This window comes from Callospermophilus lateralis, chromosome 3 (genome assembly GCF_048772815.1).
Source record: "Callospermophilus lateralis isolate mCalLat2 chromosome 3, mCalLat2.hap1, whole genome shotgun sequence".
Classification (NCBI taxonomy): Eukaryota; Metazoa; Chordata; class Mammalia; order Rodentia; family Sciuridae; genus Callospermophilus; species Callospermophilus lateralis.
In genome coordinates, this window is record NC_135307.1 from 128,930,781 (window position 1) to 128,943,267 (window position 12,487).

A 12,487-nucleotide genomic window follows, 5' to 3' on the forward strand; every position below is an offset into this window, starting at 1 on the left:
TGTCTTGTTCCAGATTTTAGAGGGATATTCTTATTTTTTTTAATATTTTTCCCACCAAGGCTTGGCTTAGGAGAGCCAGGGCACATCATCCTGGTGCCATTACTGGCTCATTGTACAGCGAGACATGATGCTTTTAATGCCCCATGCACAAAGCAGCCTGGCAGGGCTCCCACACTTGGGAGTTCTGAGTCTAGACTGAGAGTGGGGACCAGCGTTTCTGCTTGAGCACGATCTCCAGGGCAAGGGTTAGAGAGCATCAGCAGTTGCTGTGGCAGGATACTGACTTTCAGGGAATTTGCCCCATCAAGGGAGCCAGTCATTGGTACCAGCTGCAGCCCCCTCCCCTCAGGCTCCATGCTGTCTGGATTCCTAGACATCATACCTCCTATCTCTAGGTGACCAGGAGACTCTTATGAAAGCAGCTAAGCTGTACCGATTCTTTATTTAAATTTTTTTGGGGGTACTGAACCCAGTGATGCTTTACCATAGAGCTACATCTTCAGCCCTTTTAATTTTTTACTTTGAAACAGGGTTTTGTTAAGTTATTGAGGGTCTTACTAAGTTGCTGAGGCTGGCCTTGAACTTACCATCTTCTTATCTCAACCTCCTGAGTTGTTTGGATTACAGGTGTGTGCCAGCTTCATAAAATTATTATTATTATTATTATTATTATTATTATTGGTTTTAATTATTTACACATGACAGTACAGTGATCTTGACATATCATACATTTGAATCAAATAGGGTATAATTACTCCTTTTTCTGAGTGTACAGGTTGCTGAATCACATTGGTCGTACAGTCACATATATACATACAGCAATAGTAGTATCTATTTTATTCTGTTGTCTTTCCTATCCCCCCTCCCCTCCCCTCCCCTCACTTCTCTCTACCCAATCTAATGTGACACACTTCTTTTTTTTTTTTTTCCCCTCACATGGTCATGCATGTAATCTGTATAATGATGAGGGTCTCCTTCCGTCTTCCATGCAACTCCCCTTCTTCCTCCCTTTCCCTCCCACCTCTCTTTCCTATCTAGAGGTAATTTTCTCCTCATGCTCTTCCTCCCTACCCCATTTTGAGTCACCTCCCTTATATCAGAGAAGACATTTGGCATTTGTTTTTTTGGGATTGGCTAACTTCACTTAGCATAATCTGCTCTAATGCCATCCATTTCCCTGCAGATGCCATGATCTTGTTATTTTTTAGTGCTGAGTATTATTCCATTGGGTATAAATGCCACATTTTTTTTATCCATTCATCCATTGAAGGACATCTAGGTTGGCTCCACAGTCTAGCTATTGTGAATTGTGCCACTATAAACATTGATGTGGCTGTGCCCTTGTGGTATGCCGTTTTTAGGTCTTTTGAGTGTAGTCTGAGAAGAGAAATAGCTGGGTCAAATGGTGGTTCCATTCCCAGTTTTCCAAGGAATCTCCATACTGCTTTCCAAATTGGCTGCACCAATTTGCAGTCCCACCATCAGTGTATGAGTGTACCTTTTTCCCCCGCGTCCTCGCCAGCACTTGTATGACTGATTCAAGTACTATTTGGAAGTACAGCCCAGGGGAAAAAGGCAGAACCCAGACAGGGAGGAAGGACTCACTGAGTCACATAAGTTGTGATGGGTAGAGTGACTGAAGCACCCGGATCCTGAACTGTCTTCCAGGTGGTACTGCTGGGAATTTGTGGCAGCTTTTCTTGCTTGATACTGGGTTTTCCTGGAATTGACAAAAACCTCTTGTCTTTGTTGAATTTTAGAAATGGCTTCAGACATACCTGGATCGGTGACATTACCTGTTGCCCCAATGGCAGCCACTGGACAGGTGAGGATGGCAGGGGCCATGCCTGCCCGTGGAGGAAAGCGACGTTCTGGGTAAGCAGCCTCCACATTTCCAGGAATTGGACATAATAAATGTTGAGCAATGATCTTGACCTGTTGGGAAAGTATTGTTTTCCCCCTCCTGTAGAATAAGAACTCAGCAGCTCACATCCTGTTTAGATTTTGCAAGATTCCTAAATATGCACATGATTTGCTTCTAAGTGTTTTGGGCCTTGGCACCCAGCTGGGGACTTCTGTTTGCTTATCCTTGTGGTGGGAATGTGCTTAGTGACCCAGCTTGGGACTTCTTCAGGCAAGGAGGCTTGCTCTTCACCACCACAAGTCCCCCCACACATACACACCGCCCCGCAAGCTCTGAAGCCAGATTTGTTAGCTGAGTTGCAGGCCCTATGGGCTGCAAAGGATCACCTGGGAGCCCTCCATCATTTTCTCTGGCTGCCCATCTTTTGTGGACAATGTACAGAATTCCTTTCAAAATAACTGGCTAAAGTATGTGTCTGAAGTTCAGACAGCTTGAATCACATACTATTACTGGCTAATAAAGTTGAGAACAATAATAGTGCTATTAACTATGCTAGTTCTGAGAGAGACAGAAAGACCAGCACTTTTGAGCAGATAGGATCAAAACTGCATCTACTCATACTGAATTAGAGCAAACAACCAACCACAACCCTATAGGAAAAACAATTCTGACATTTCAGACTCAGTTATCACTTAACCCCTTTCCAGCACCAAATCTATTTTATTTTCAGTGAAATATTTGACCAACAAGGTTTCTCAAAGCAACTCTTACTTTTAATGCAACTTCTGGTAATACATGGGCTCCCCTGAAAAGCAATTGTACTGTTACTGCAGAACATGATTCTGACAGCCCAATACCTATGGGGTGGACCTATTTTTTAATGATCCAGCATTTAAAAAAATTTTATAATTAATTTTTTTTAAATTTTTGTTTTAATTAGTAACACATGACAGTACAATGACCTTGACATATCATACATTTGAATCAGATGGGATATAATTTAATTCTGAGAGTTTCCTTTAAACCAGTGTGATTCTTAAAGGGGACAGAGACAAGAGATAAATGTGTATTAGCATCTGGGATTGAGTGGGCCTATGAAGAAAAAGATATTCAGCTCTATAATTTCAAAATGTAAAATAGACTATTGTGTGTGTAGTATAGTCTGAAGGTGGGGCCTGAGATTTTCATGATTGTTAAGAAGGTTTAAAGGACTAAGAACTGGAGCTCAGAGCTTAGGCTGCCTTCACCTTGCTTTAGCATGCTCACTTTTGGTGCTGATGTGGCCAGTTTTGCATTTTCAGTTGCAGTTATTTTGGCAGAGGGACTTGCAGAGCTGGGATGAGAAATGTTGGTGCCCCTAGGCAAAACTCCTCAGATCAGCTCTGTAATAAATGATGTGGCTTGCCTCTGGGGCTCACTGCAAAGCAACCTTCCTATTTTAACCAGCCATTCTTGCTAACAAGGTGCTAAGCTCAGCAGAGTCTGGGTTGCTAAAAGAATGTGCATGTGTGGTATCAGTATATAGATCATATAAATTTATTTTTTTAGTTGTTGACAGACCTTTATTTATTTATTTTTAATTTATTTATATGCAGTGCTGAGAATCAAATGCAGTGCCTCACACATTTCAGGCAAGTGTGCTACTGCTGAGCCACAAACACAGCCCCAATTATATAGATTTTTAATTGATTTTTAAAAAACACCAGGTCTTATAAAAATTATTTTAAATGTTTATGTGCTCTAACTGCATTCTATAGACAAAGCTTTATCCATCACCCAAGTCCTTTTTTAGAAAAGGCTCGCTCAGGACTCTGTTGAAGGAAGTAGGCCGGGTCAGGCCCAAGTCTAGGCAAAGATGCTCTGGTCAAACCCATTATTTTCAGGACCAAGAGCCCTCTCTGTGCTTGAGGGTGGGAGGGTGTCTTTGAGCCTCCCTCTGCTGGGACTTTCTGCCAGCTCCTTCAGGGACTGGGCTGAAATAAGTCAAGGCTGTGTTCCTCCTGGGCCTCCACGTTCCTGACCTGAGTCCAGCATCCATACCCTGATTTCTGGTTGTTCCCTGGGCTAATGATTTGACCAGGGACTCAGTCCCATTTTTAAAGAATTCCTCAGAGTTGTCCCTTTTCCTTCTGGGTCTCTCTCTCCCCCTCTCTCTTAGGTGCATGTGTACACACACACACACACACACACACACACACACACACACACACACACCATCAAGAGAAGAATCAAGAGTCTGCAGAGGATGGGAGCAGCTGCTGATACCACATCCAGTGGCAAGGAGGGGGCACAGCCCCTTAAAGGCAACTTAACCTTTCCCTAGAGCCTATCCAGTGTTGTCCTCATTTTTAGGGTCCTTCTTCCTCCCCATCAGATTGAAAGAGCAAGCAAACGAAGATTCATTCCATTTGCTAAGCCTCCATGACTTAGTGATTTATCCTGTGTTTTAGCAAAGGAACCTCCGTTTTTATAGAGCTGTTTCCATAGTAATTCTTGCATCTGACATTTTTATACATGTTTTGTTGAAATTCTGTAATTGAAGCCACCATGGCTCTGGAAGCTTTGATAATAGTCCCTTCAACCAAACCCACTTATTAGCTCAGTGCAAAGGAGATCCAGGTAAAAGCCACATTCATCAAAAAGCAGATGACGCCACAGCGGGGCTCTGCTCTAAGGTCCACATTTGTTGCTACTCTCCCTATCACTGGCGTCTTCCTCTCCCTGAGATTGTGGAACACACTTGGAGAGGTACAGGGAGAGAGGGAGAAGAAGAAAGAGAAATGGAGGTGATGGGAGAGATCCTTATAAGATCTCCGACTCTGACCTGATTACTCTGGTTGAAAGAAATGTCCCAAATTTTTAGGAGAATCACCCAGCCCACTATATCTCAGTCTTGCAGCCAAGTGGAACTGATGGTTTGAGGGTTATGGACCTTCCTGGCTGCATGACTAGGCCAGCACTGTGGGTCCTTCCTGGATGAACTTTCTTCTGCTTCCCTGACAGCCCTGCATAGGAAGTGTCCCAGCAGGCTGGATGCTGTCCTGGCACTTGGGACACAAGGTGAAGTTTCAGAAATTTCAGATTCCTTCTAGTGTGGTTGCACACACTAGTGGGAGAGATGAGCTGAAATTGGTTACCTGAAATGAATTTCTGCAGTGACCTCCCTGATCTCAGAGAGGGTGGCCAGGAGCAGGGACTTCAGCAGAGCAAAGGCAGTGTTTCTAATATTAGGGGGAGCAGCCATGATTGGGTAGGGTCTGTGCCTATGCCCAGGCTAGACATTGATGAGGATGGAGTGTGGAAGTTGAGGGCAGAGACATATCAGTCCTGTCTCTCTGTGTTGGAGTCCAGTGTAGGGCTTCTAAAATATCAACACTGAAGGAAAATTATTCATATTGCATCCAGCCAATACACCAGGTCTCCTGAATAACCCCATGAGCTATGAAAATGTGTTCAAATTAAAGGCATGTTTACATAGGCAGTTCTGTCACTTGGTTAGCACTTATAAACCAGCATTGCTGTTGTAGAGTGTTTTCTAGCACCTGTCTGTAGCAGGATCTTTGGGCTGGCCCAGGACACTCCTTTGCTACTGCTGGTGAAGCACCCCTGTTGACATGATCTTTTATCTTTCTCATTAGAGCATAAGTGAATTCTATTTGATGACTCATATTGGATGATGCATTATTATTACACAGCCCCAGTTAGGGAGGGAGATTCACATCACTCCCTCCTAACTAATGGCATATTCAGAAGTGATATCCTGGCTTGTTATGGAGATAAAAATTTAGGCTCCTTGACAGAGAAGTGAAGATAGGTACATTTTCAGCTCACCTTTTGAATACTCATATCATCCACTCATTGTGTTGAACTCTTTAAAGTGAATACAATAGGGCTCTTAAAAGTCATATTTTGATTTCTCTCTTTTATTATCCAGATGCTTCAGTAGAATAGAGAGGCATAAAAGACATAAAACAAAGGATGATTTACTTAGGTTTTTTATAGTAGAAGAAATAAGTGTAGTTTATTGTAGTCATATTTAAAGTAGAGAATTGGAAGTGGTGACAGAAGATACCAGCAAGTGTTGCTCTGAGAGACCCTTTGTGTCCTTAGCATGGTTGCAATTTTTTGTCTGTGTTGCCGATAAGCAGGTAATACAGTTTCAGGTAGGGTGAATTTTCCTGAGAATTTGAATAATCATATGGGTCTGAATTTATCTCTGTGTTGGATCTCCATCTTTACACTTTTCTAAATTCCTAAATCTGATTGCTGCACACTATAATTGCATACATGCACAGGTAGGAGGCACAGTTTCTTGGTTTCTAATTTTTCGTAGGCAAATCCTGGTTCCCAAGTTCCTAGTGGACTTCAGAAAACTCCAGGGCCCAGATCAGGGCCATTCCATTTTGTTTTCCTTGTTCTTTTTCTTTCTTTTCTGTGTTTTTCTTGTTGTTTTGCTCTTTTTTTTTTTTTTTTTAATTTGGTACTGGGTTTGAACCCAGGGATTATTTTCTACTCAGCTCCATTCCCAGCTCTTTTTAATATTTATTTTGAGATAGGGTCTCCTTATGTGCCCAGTCTGGTCTCGAACTTGCAGTCTTCCTTACTCAGCCCCCTGAGTCACTGGGGTTACAAGTATGCACCAATGTGCCCTCCTAGGTCCATCTCTTTCTTTCTTATCCTTTCTGCTTGATTGAGCCCCAGCCAGCTTGGCCAAGCTGGGACCCACACAGTTCACTTGCCATGTCTGCTTCATGGAAGATCAAGAAAAGAATAGGACTGTCTTTGCTAAAATGAGGTGACTGGTCATCCTCATTGTCCCAGAACTCTTTCAGTCTTATCATTAAATCTGAATCCCATGAATTCCTGGAAAATCAAAACATTTGATCATCCTAAATATCCCAAAGATCTGTAGCCTGAGGAGGGAGGACTGCCAAATACATTGCATTATGCAGAGCCTGAAGATCACATTCATATCAACTTAAGCCAAAAGGAATTTTAAAGATAACTTGAGGTTTTATTAAATACTTGCATGAGTTCTTTAGAATTTTGAAAGTGCTACTTTCCACCACCCACCCACCCCATCCCCTGCCCCCCCCCCCAGCCCCTTAATGCTGTTTTTGATGTGGGCAGCAAAATTGCTCTTCCCCATTATGAACACTGGGTGGCAGTGTGGCCCTGTGGCTCAGTAAAATGTCCTGGTGGATTTGGTTTCAGTATTCTTGGTGGTTGTCTCCCAGATTTAATTTTCTGAAAGGTGAGATGATGGCTTACCAGTTATGAAGAATATTGATGGCTTTGCTTCATTTAGAAATTCATGCATTCAGCTCCCATTTGTCTATAATCTAGACAACTGAAGCCAATGCCTAGCACCTGGCTTCCCAAACTGCTTTGTAGGGCGTGTGTGTGTGTGTCTGGCCCCCTGGTGGTGTGTATGTGGTCTTTTACTTGTACTATTTTGTATCACTTTTCTTGTTCACCTCCTTCTCTTTTTGCAGTGTGTTTTTTTTTTTCTTTCTGTTATTACTGTCATTTTTACAATTATCTAACTCCTTTTGTTCTTTTATTCTTAGCAGTTAGGATAGCTCTTGGGTCTGAGAATTAGGGATTCCAAATTGGCAGAGGATCAAATCAGTTGATTCTGAACAAAATGATTCCCAGATTAGAACTCTGACTGCCCTGGGCATTTAAAAAAAAAAAAAAAAAGATTTTTTATAGCACAGAGAGTACGGTTTGTCTCAGGGTGGGGGGTGAGGGGGTTCTCCTGGAGTATGCTTGTGCAAGGATGGCTCTTTCTCTGCAATTTGGCCTGACTGTCCTATGCTATCCCCAAGTCACCCATTGGCTACTCTGGGCTTTTAGACCTGGGGAGGTATGGACATGCTTCTGTGGGGCCAGCAGCTCTGGCATCTGTAATTGTGGTCTTTTAGCACACACCTCACTCTTACAATGAGCTGTTTTGACAAGGAATTTTCCAGTCCTGGCTGCCAGACAGGATGGCCTCCCTTTGCTTGGATTCCAGCAAAACAGTGCCCCATCCAGTCAGGCCTACTAAGAACAGGAGGGGAACATGTTTTACCCAGGTGACCCACTCACCTGGATGTCCAGAAAGGCTCAATGTCAGTCAAGTCCTCTTTCTGCCTGGCATCTCCAGGAGTAATAGCAGTGTCCCTCGGAGAGGCTCGGTGCCTCGAAGGGGCATTTGGGGTATTAGTCAAGCAAGTATCCATCAAGACTTTGTTTTATGTATGTTGTGGGGCCCAGTAAAGAGGGAATCCCAGTAATTATGTGGTGAGTTACAATAAGCAGACAGCCAATTTGAGTTAATTTATGCCTCACATGACCATTTTCCCTTCAACAGCCATTTGTTAGACTTTGGACTTAACAGGACAATGGCCTTGATTGAGCTTTCCACCAAGTCTTACCATGTCTGAAGACCTACCAGGTTTCAAGCAGCACAATTACTATTTGTCTCCTTTTCTGTTAATCCTTTTATCACCCTTAAAACTTTCTATTTTCAAAACCCCTTGAGCTTTTTCAGTCTGTTAGCATACCATAAAATAAACAAGTAAAAAAAAAAGGAAGTGACAAGGTGGAATGAAAGACATGGAGGGGAGGAGGTTTCCCCAAAGGGAGATAAGGAATGTCTCCCTTCCCAACACCAGCCTAGTCAACCCTTTGGTGGCCTGTGTGGGGTTCCACAGGGGCAAGTTGATACTTGAGCACCCAAGACCTTTCATTTTGCTTCTTCCTATCTTGAAGCTCTTTGATGACTTGTAGAGATATTGCTTTTAGCCTTACAAAAGATTGGGAGCATTGGAGAGCAGTCTGAAGGGAAAAAGTGCCCCTCATTCCCACAGTTCAGGTTACCAGTTACAGTGCCCTGCCTATAACCAGCGTTTATTGTGACCTTGACTTTGCAGAATGGACTTCGATGATGAAGATGGCGAAGGTCCCAGTAAATTTTCAAGGTAAGTTTATTTTACTTTCTTTAAAGAAGCCAAGAGCCAGCAGTCACCTTCCTGGGCACACAGGGATTTAATGTCTTTTGCCATTGAAAAGCCATTGCCCTGCACTTTGGTCTTCTTGCTTGTACCTCCTTCTGTGCCAGGGTTTGGCCTAGTGGCAGCTAGCTATGAGCAGCCTTACTGTACCCCAGCCTAGATGATCAGAAGTTAAATTAGAAGTTCTTAATCCCGTTTGCTTTTTTAGTGGAACAATAACTAGTAACTTTAATTGACTCCTTTTTAAAAGGCCTAGAAAAGAACTGCTATGATGAGTCTTCTTTTTTCACTATAGAAAATAAGGAGAAACATAAGAAACATGGGTGGCTCTGTTCTAGATGCTTGTAAAACTTGGTTTGGGGTTCCTTAGAGCCATCACTCACTGGCCATGTGCTGGGCTCTATGGGACTGTCCTGAGTACAGAATACCTGGTAGAAAGGACCCTGGATCACAGGTGCTGGTGGTATTGTAACTGTTAGGTACACAAAGGATAAGGCAGACCCAGCCCTGTTGCACCACATTTCCCCCTTTGGTGTATTCTGTTTGAGGTATGGTAGGAAATGTGGCAGTGTGGAGAGGAAGGCACCAGCCATTCTGTCATTCTAAGCATAGTTCCCATCTTTGCCCAGTTTAATTGTGGACAGTCTTGCTTTGATGTTCCTCTCTGTCACCCAAGCCTCCAGCCTCCCTAATTCTTGGTTGTTGGTGAACTTGAAAACTTGCCACACTTGGTGGTTGCTTTTCTCCTGCTTCTGTGGCCCATCATTTGGTCTACAGCCTCAGCTGTTCAAAACAGTTTTGAGAAGAATGATGTCTGTATCATCCCCCCTCTCCCCCCACTCCTGGTCAACTAAACTACCTGTTTGCTCTTCCCTGTGGTGGTTATTTTTTGGTTATGGTTCCTTTTATCCAGGACCAAAATGGTCATGGCTGTGAATTTAGCATTTTTCTCACAACTCAAAGAGGGATCCCTGCCTCATTACATTTCAGGGATTACCAGAATCTTGAAGTCCATAGTAAAATTCTTACTGTCTCATAAACATTCTTCTCCAAGACCATGTCCTTCCATTTCCTAGTTTCTGCTTGAGGTGAGACAGTAAAAAGAAAATGGAAAACATTTCGATCACTAACAGTCTTAGAGTTTCCAGTTGAAACAAGGCTTGAGTTTCAACCCCTCAGTGCAGACAGAAGCCCAGCTTGAACTTACCCCCCATTTTCTAGGTTGTGTTCTAGCAGCAGGGAGTGTTTTCTTCCTAAAAAGGAGCTGGCCTTGGGAATAAGGACACCCATCTCCCTGCTCCAGTTCACTCTGGCCATACGCATCCTCTCTGTATAAGGAAACAATGATTTTGATTCTTCTGTGTCAAAATTCCCCTTGGGATTACATTCTATAGCATGTTTACCTCAGGAAATGATAACTCTGGGGTCTCAGAATATTAAAAGGAAGGAGATGAGGAGCAACATTTGTGTAACATTGAAGATGAGTATCACTGATGAAGTAACATAGCTGGAGACAAAGAGTGCATTGTCTTGGGCTCCAGTGCTAAGAAACAGAAGCTATGGACTAAGTAACTCTGTGAGCCACTAAGTGCATTAGAATTTAGTTGGGATTTAACCTAGGCTTCTAGGAACTGCATCCTTTCTTCTATTATGTTAAAAGTAAGACAGGAAGCCAGGATTTGCTTCCAACATAGCATTGTTCTTATAGGGCTGAGTTTTTAGGACCCCAGAGTCCACTTCCTCTACACAGCAGGGGCACCTGTGGGTGCATCTGAACTGCTCAGAGCTGATAAGATGACTGAATCTACTCTCCACCCCCTCCACTTTGCAAGTAGCTGCTGTCCAGTGGAAGATGATAGCCTGCTTCAGACCATTTCCTGTGGGTCATGGTGAGGTAGGCCCAGGCCCTGGTGAGACACACCCTGGGGCCACTCCTGTTTCCTCCTCCTCTACTTATAGTCAGTCAAGAGAAACCCCTTAGGTAAGGCCTGGAAGAGATGGAGGCTGAGATACGAGCCAGTACCCACTCAAATTTGTTGACTCCAAATCTAGGAAGAGTGCTGTGCCATGATTTTTATCTCCTGATGTGTGTACAGTCAACTTTCCTTGCATTTCTTGAAGGTGGTCCCAAGTTCAAGTGTTCTGCCTATCATCAGACCTTGTGTCTCAATTTCAATTTTTTATTTGAGAAATGTGGCCAGTAGTCACTTTGAGCTAAATAGTGCAAGTTTGGTGTTTCTATCTTCTTATACTTGGACCCATTACAGCAAGCCTCAGATGGAACAAAGTAGTAGATGTGAAGCTGACACTGCTGCCTGGTCTCCCATGCATGCACATGCATACCCATGCATATGCACACACACATACTTGCATTCACACACACACACACACACACTCCAGGAACCCACCTACCAGGGCCAGGAATGCTTTCAGCCTCCTTCACCACATCCTGAGGCCTGAATTGTGTCCTGCTCCTTTGGGGTTATGACATGCAGGGCCTGGCTCTATTGGCACTAGTTGTTTCCCTCCTCCTGGAAGTCACAGAGACTGGTGTGACAGAAGCCAGATTTCAGTGGGCTGATGACTGATTGTCAGATAAGAAAATGAATGGAGATGACTTTTAGAGTAGTTGGATATGGGTAAAAAAGTAAGAGGGCATGTGGGACTCGAGGAGGAAGTATTTTTTTAGGGTGGGAAGCCCATGAACACATCTACATGAGAAGGAGAAAGAGTGAGGATAGCCTGGGAGAGTCTGGATAAGACTAGGAAGAGATGGGTCAGAGGATTGGGAAACATAAGAGATAGCTCCAGATCCGACAAGAGGACCACTCATTCTTTAAGACAGAGGAAAGAAATGCAGAGACAGCCAAATGTGAACCTGGTGGATGTGTCAAAAGTTTAGAAAGTTAATTCTGATGGTTTCTACGTTCTTGGTTAATTAGGAAGTGAGACCATATGCAGTAAATTGGTCAAATGTCTAAGAGTATGCTGAAAGAAAAATTTGGGATGCCCCTGGGTTGAATCAAAGGAAACGAACTGAAGAAAGAGGTGTAGGAACTTCAGAACTCCCTTGACATTATGTACCACAGATGTTAGGTGGCACCAGTCTGCACCATGGACTATTGCCCTCCGGCACTGGTGGCTATAGACGTCGCAGTCTTGGAGTTGGGGTCGGGCAGGTGGGTACTAGGGATAGATGCAGACGTGGTGATTGGGGTGTTGCAGAGAGTGCAGCTGAAGAGGCTAAGCTAGAGATCCAGCTATAGAGGATTCAGGAGAAGCCAGGATCCAGGAAGGAGCAAGAGCTAATCATGTGAGAGAAAATAGGAGGTGGCCAGAAAGTGCAAGTGGCAATGTGGTCAAGGAATAGTTCTAATTTAGTGGGAGTCTGGGAAGACTGGAAAAGAGGAAGTTGTGGTCAAATAGTGGGAAGTGGCTGAGGTCTGGTGGAGTGGGGGAAGGAAGGTTCTGGGCAAAGAAGCAGTGAGAGCACAGAAAGGTGGGGCCTGTGCTGCCCCACACTGAGGCAGTTGGAGTGCTGGGTGTCTCTGGGCAGCTAGCGGTGATAATGACAAAGAGCCCTAAGGGTGGCAGAGACAGACATCACAAGCTTCAGAGGAGG

The 12,487-nt window shown here is 43.7% G+C and overlaps 1 protein-coding gene across 3 annotated transcripts in view; it reads left to right on the plus strand.

Annotated features, from left to right (window-relative positions):
• The first annotated feature begins 1,762 nt into the window (after positions 1 to 1,762).
• Arnt2 (aryl hydrocarbon receptor nuclear translocator 2) overlaps positions 1,763 to 12,487 on the plus strand; it is a 120,493-nt gene continuing 109,768 nt past the window's right edge. For all 3 annotated transcript variants that reach the window (XM_076848743.2, XM_076848744.2, XM_076848745.2), the window contains exons 1-2: positions 1,763 to 1,875; positions 8,785 to 8,832. In XM_076848743.2, coding sequence (XP_076704858.1) covers positions 1,763 to 1,875; positions 8,785 to 8,832 — 161 coding nt within the window. The remainder of the gene's footprint in view (positions 1,876 to 8,784; positions 8,833 to 12,487) is intronic.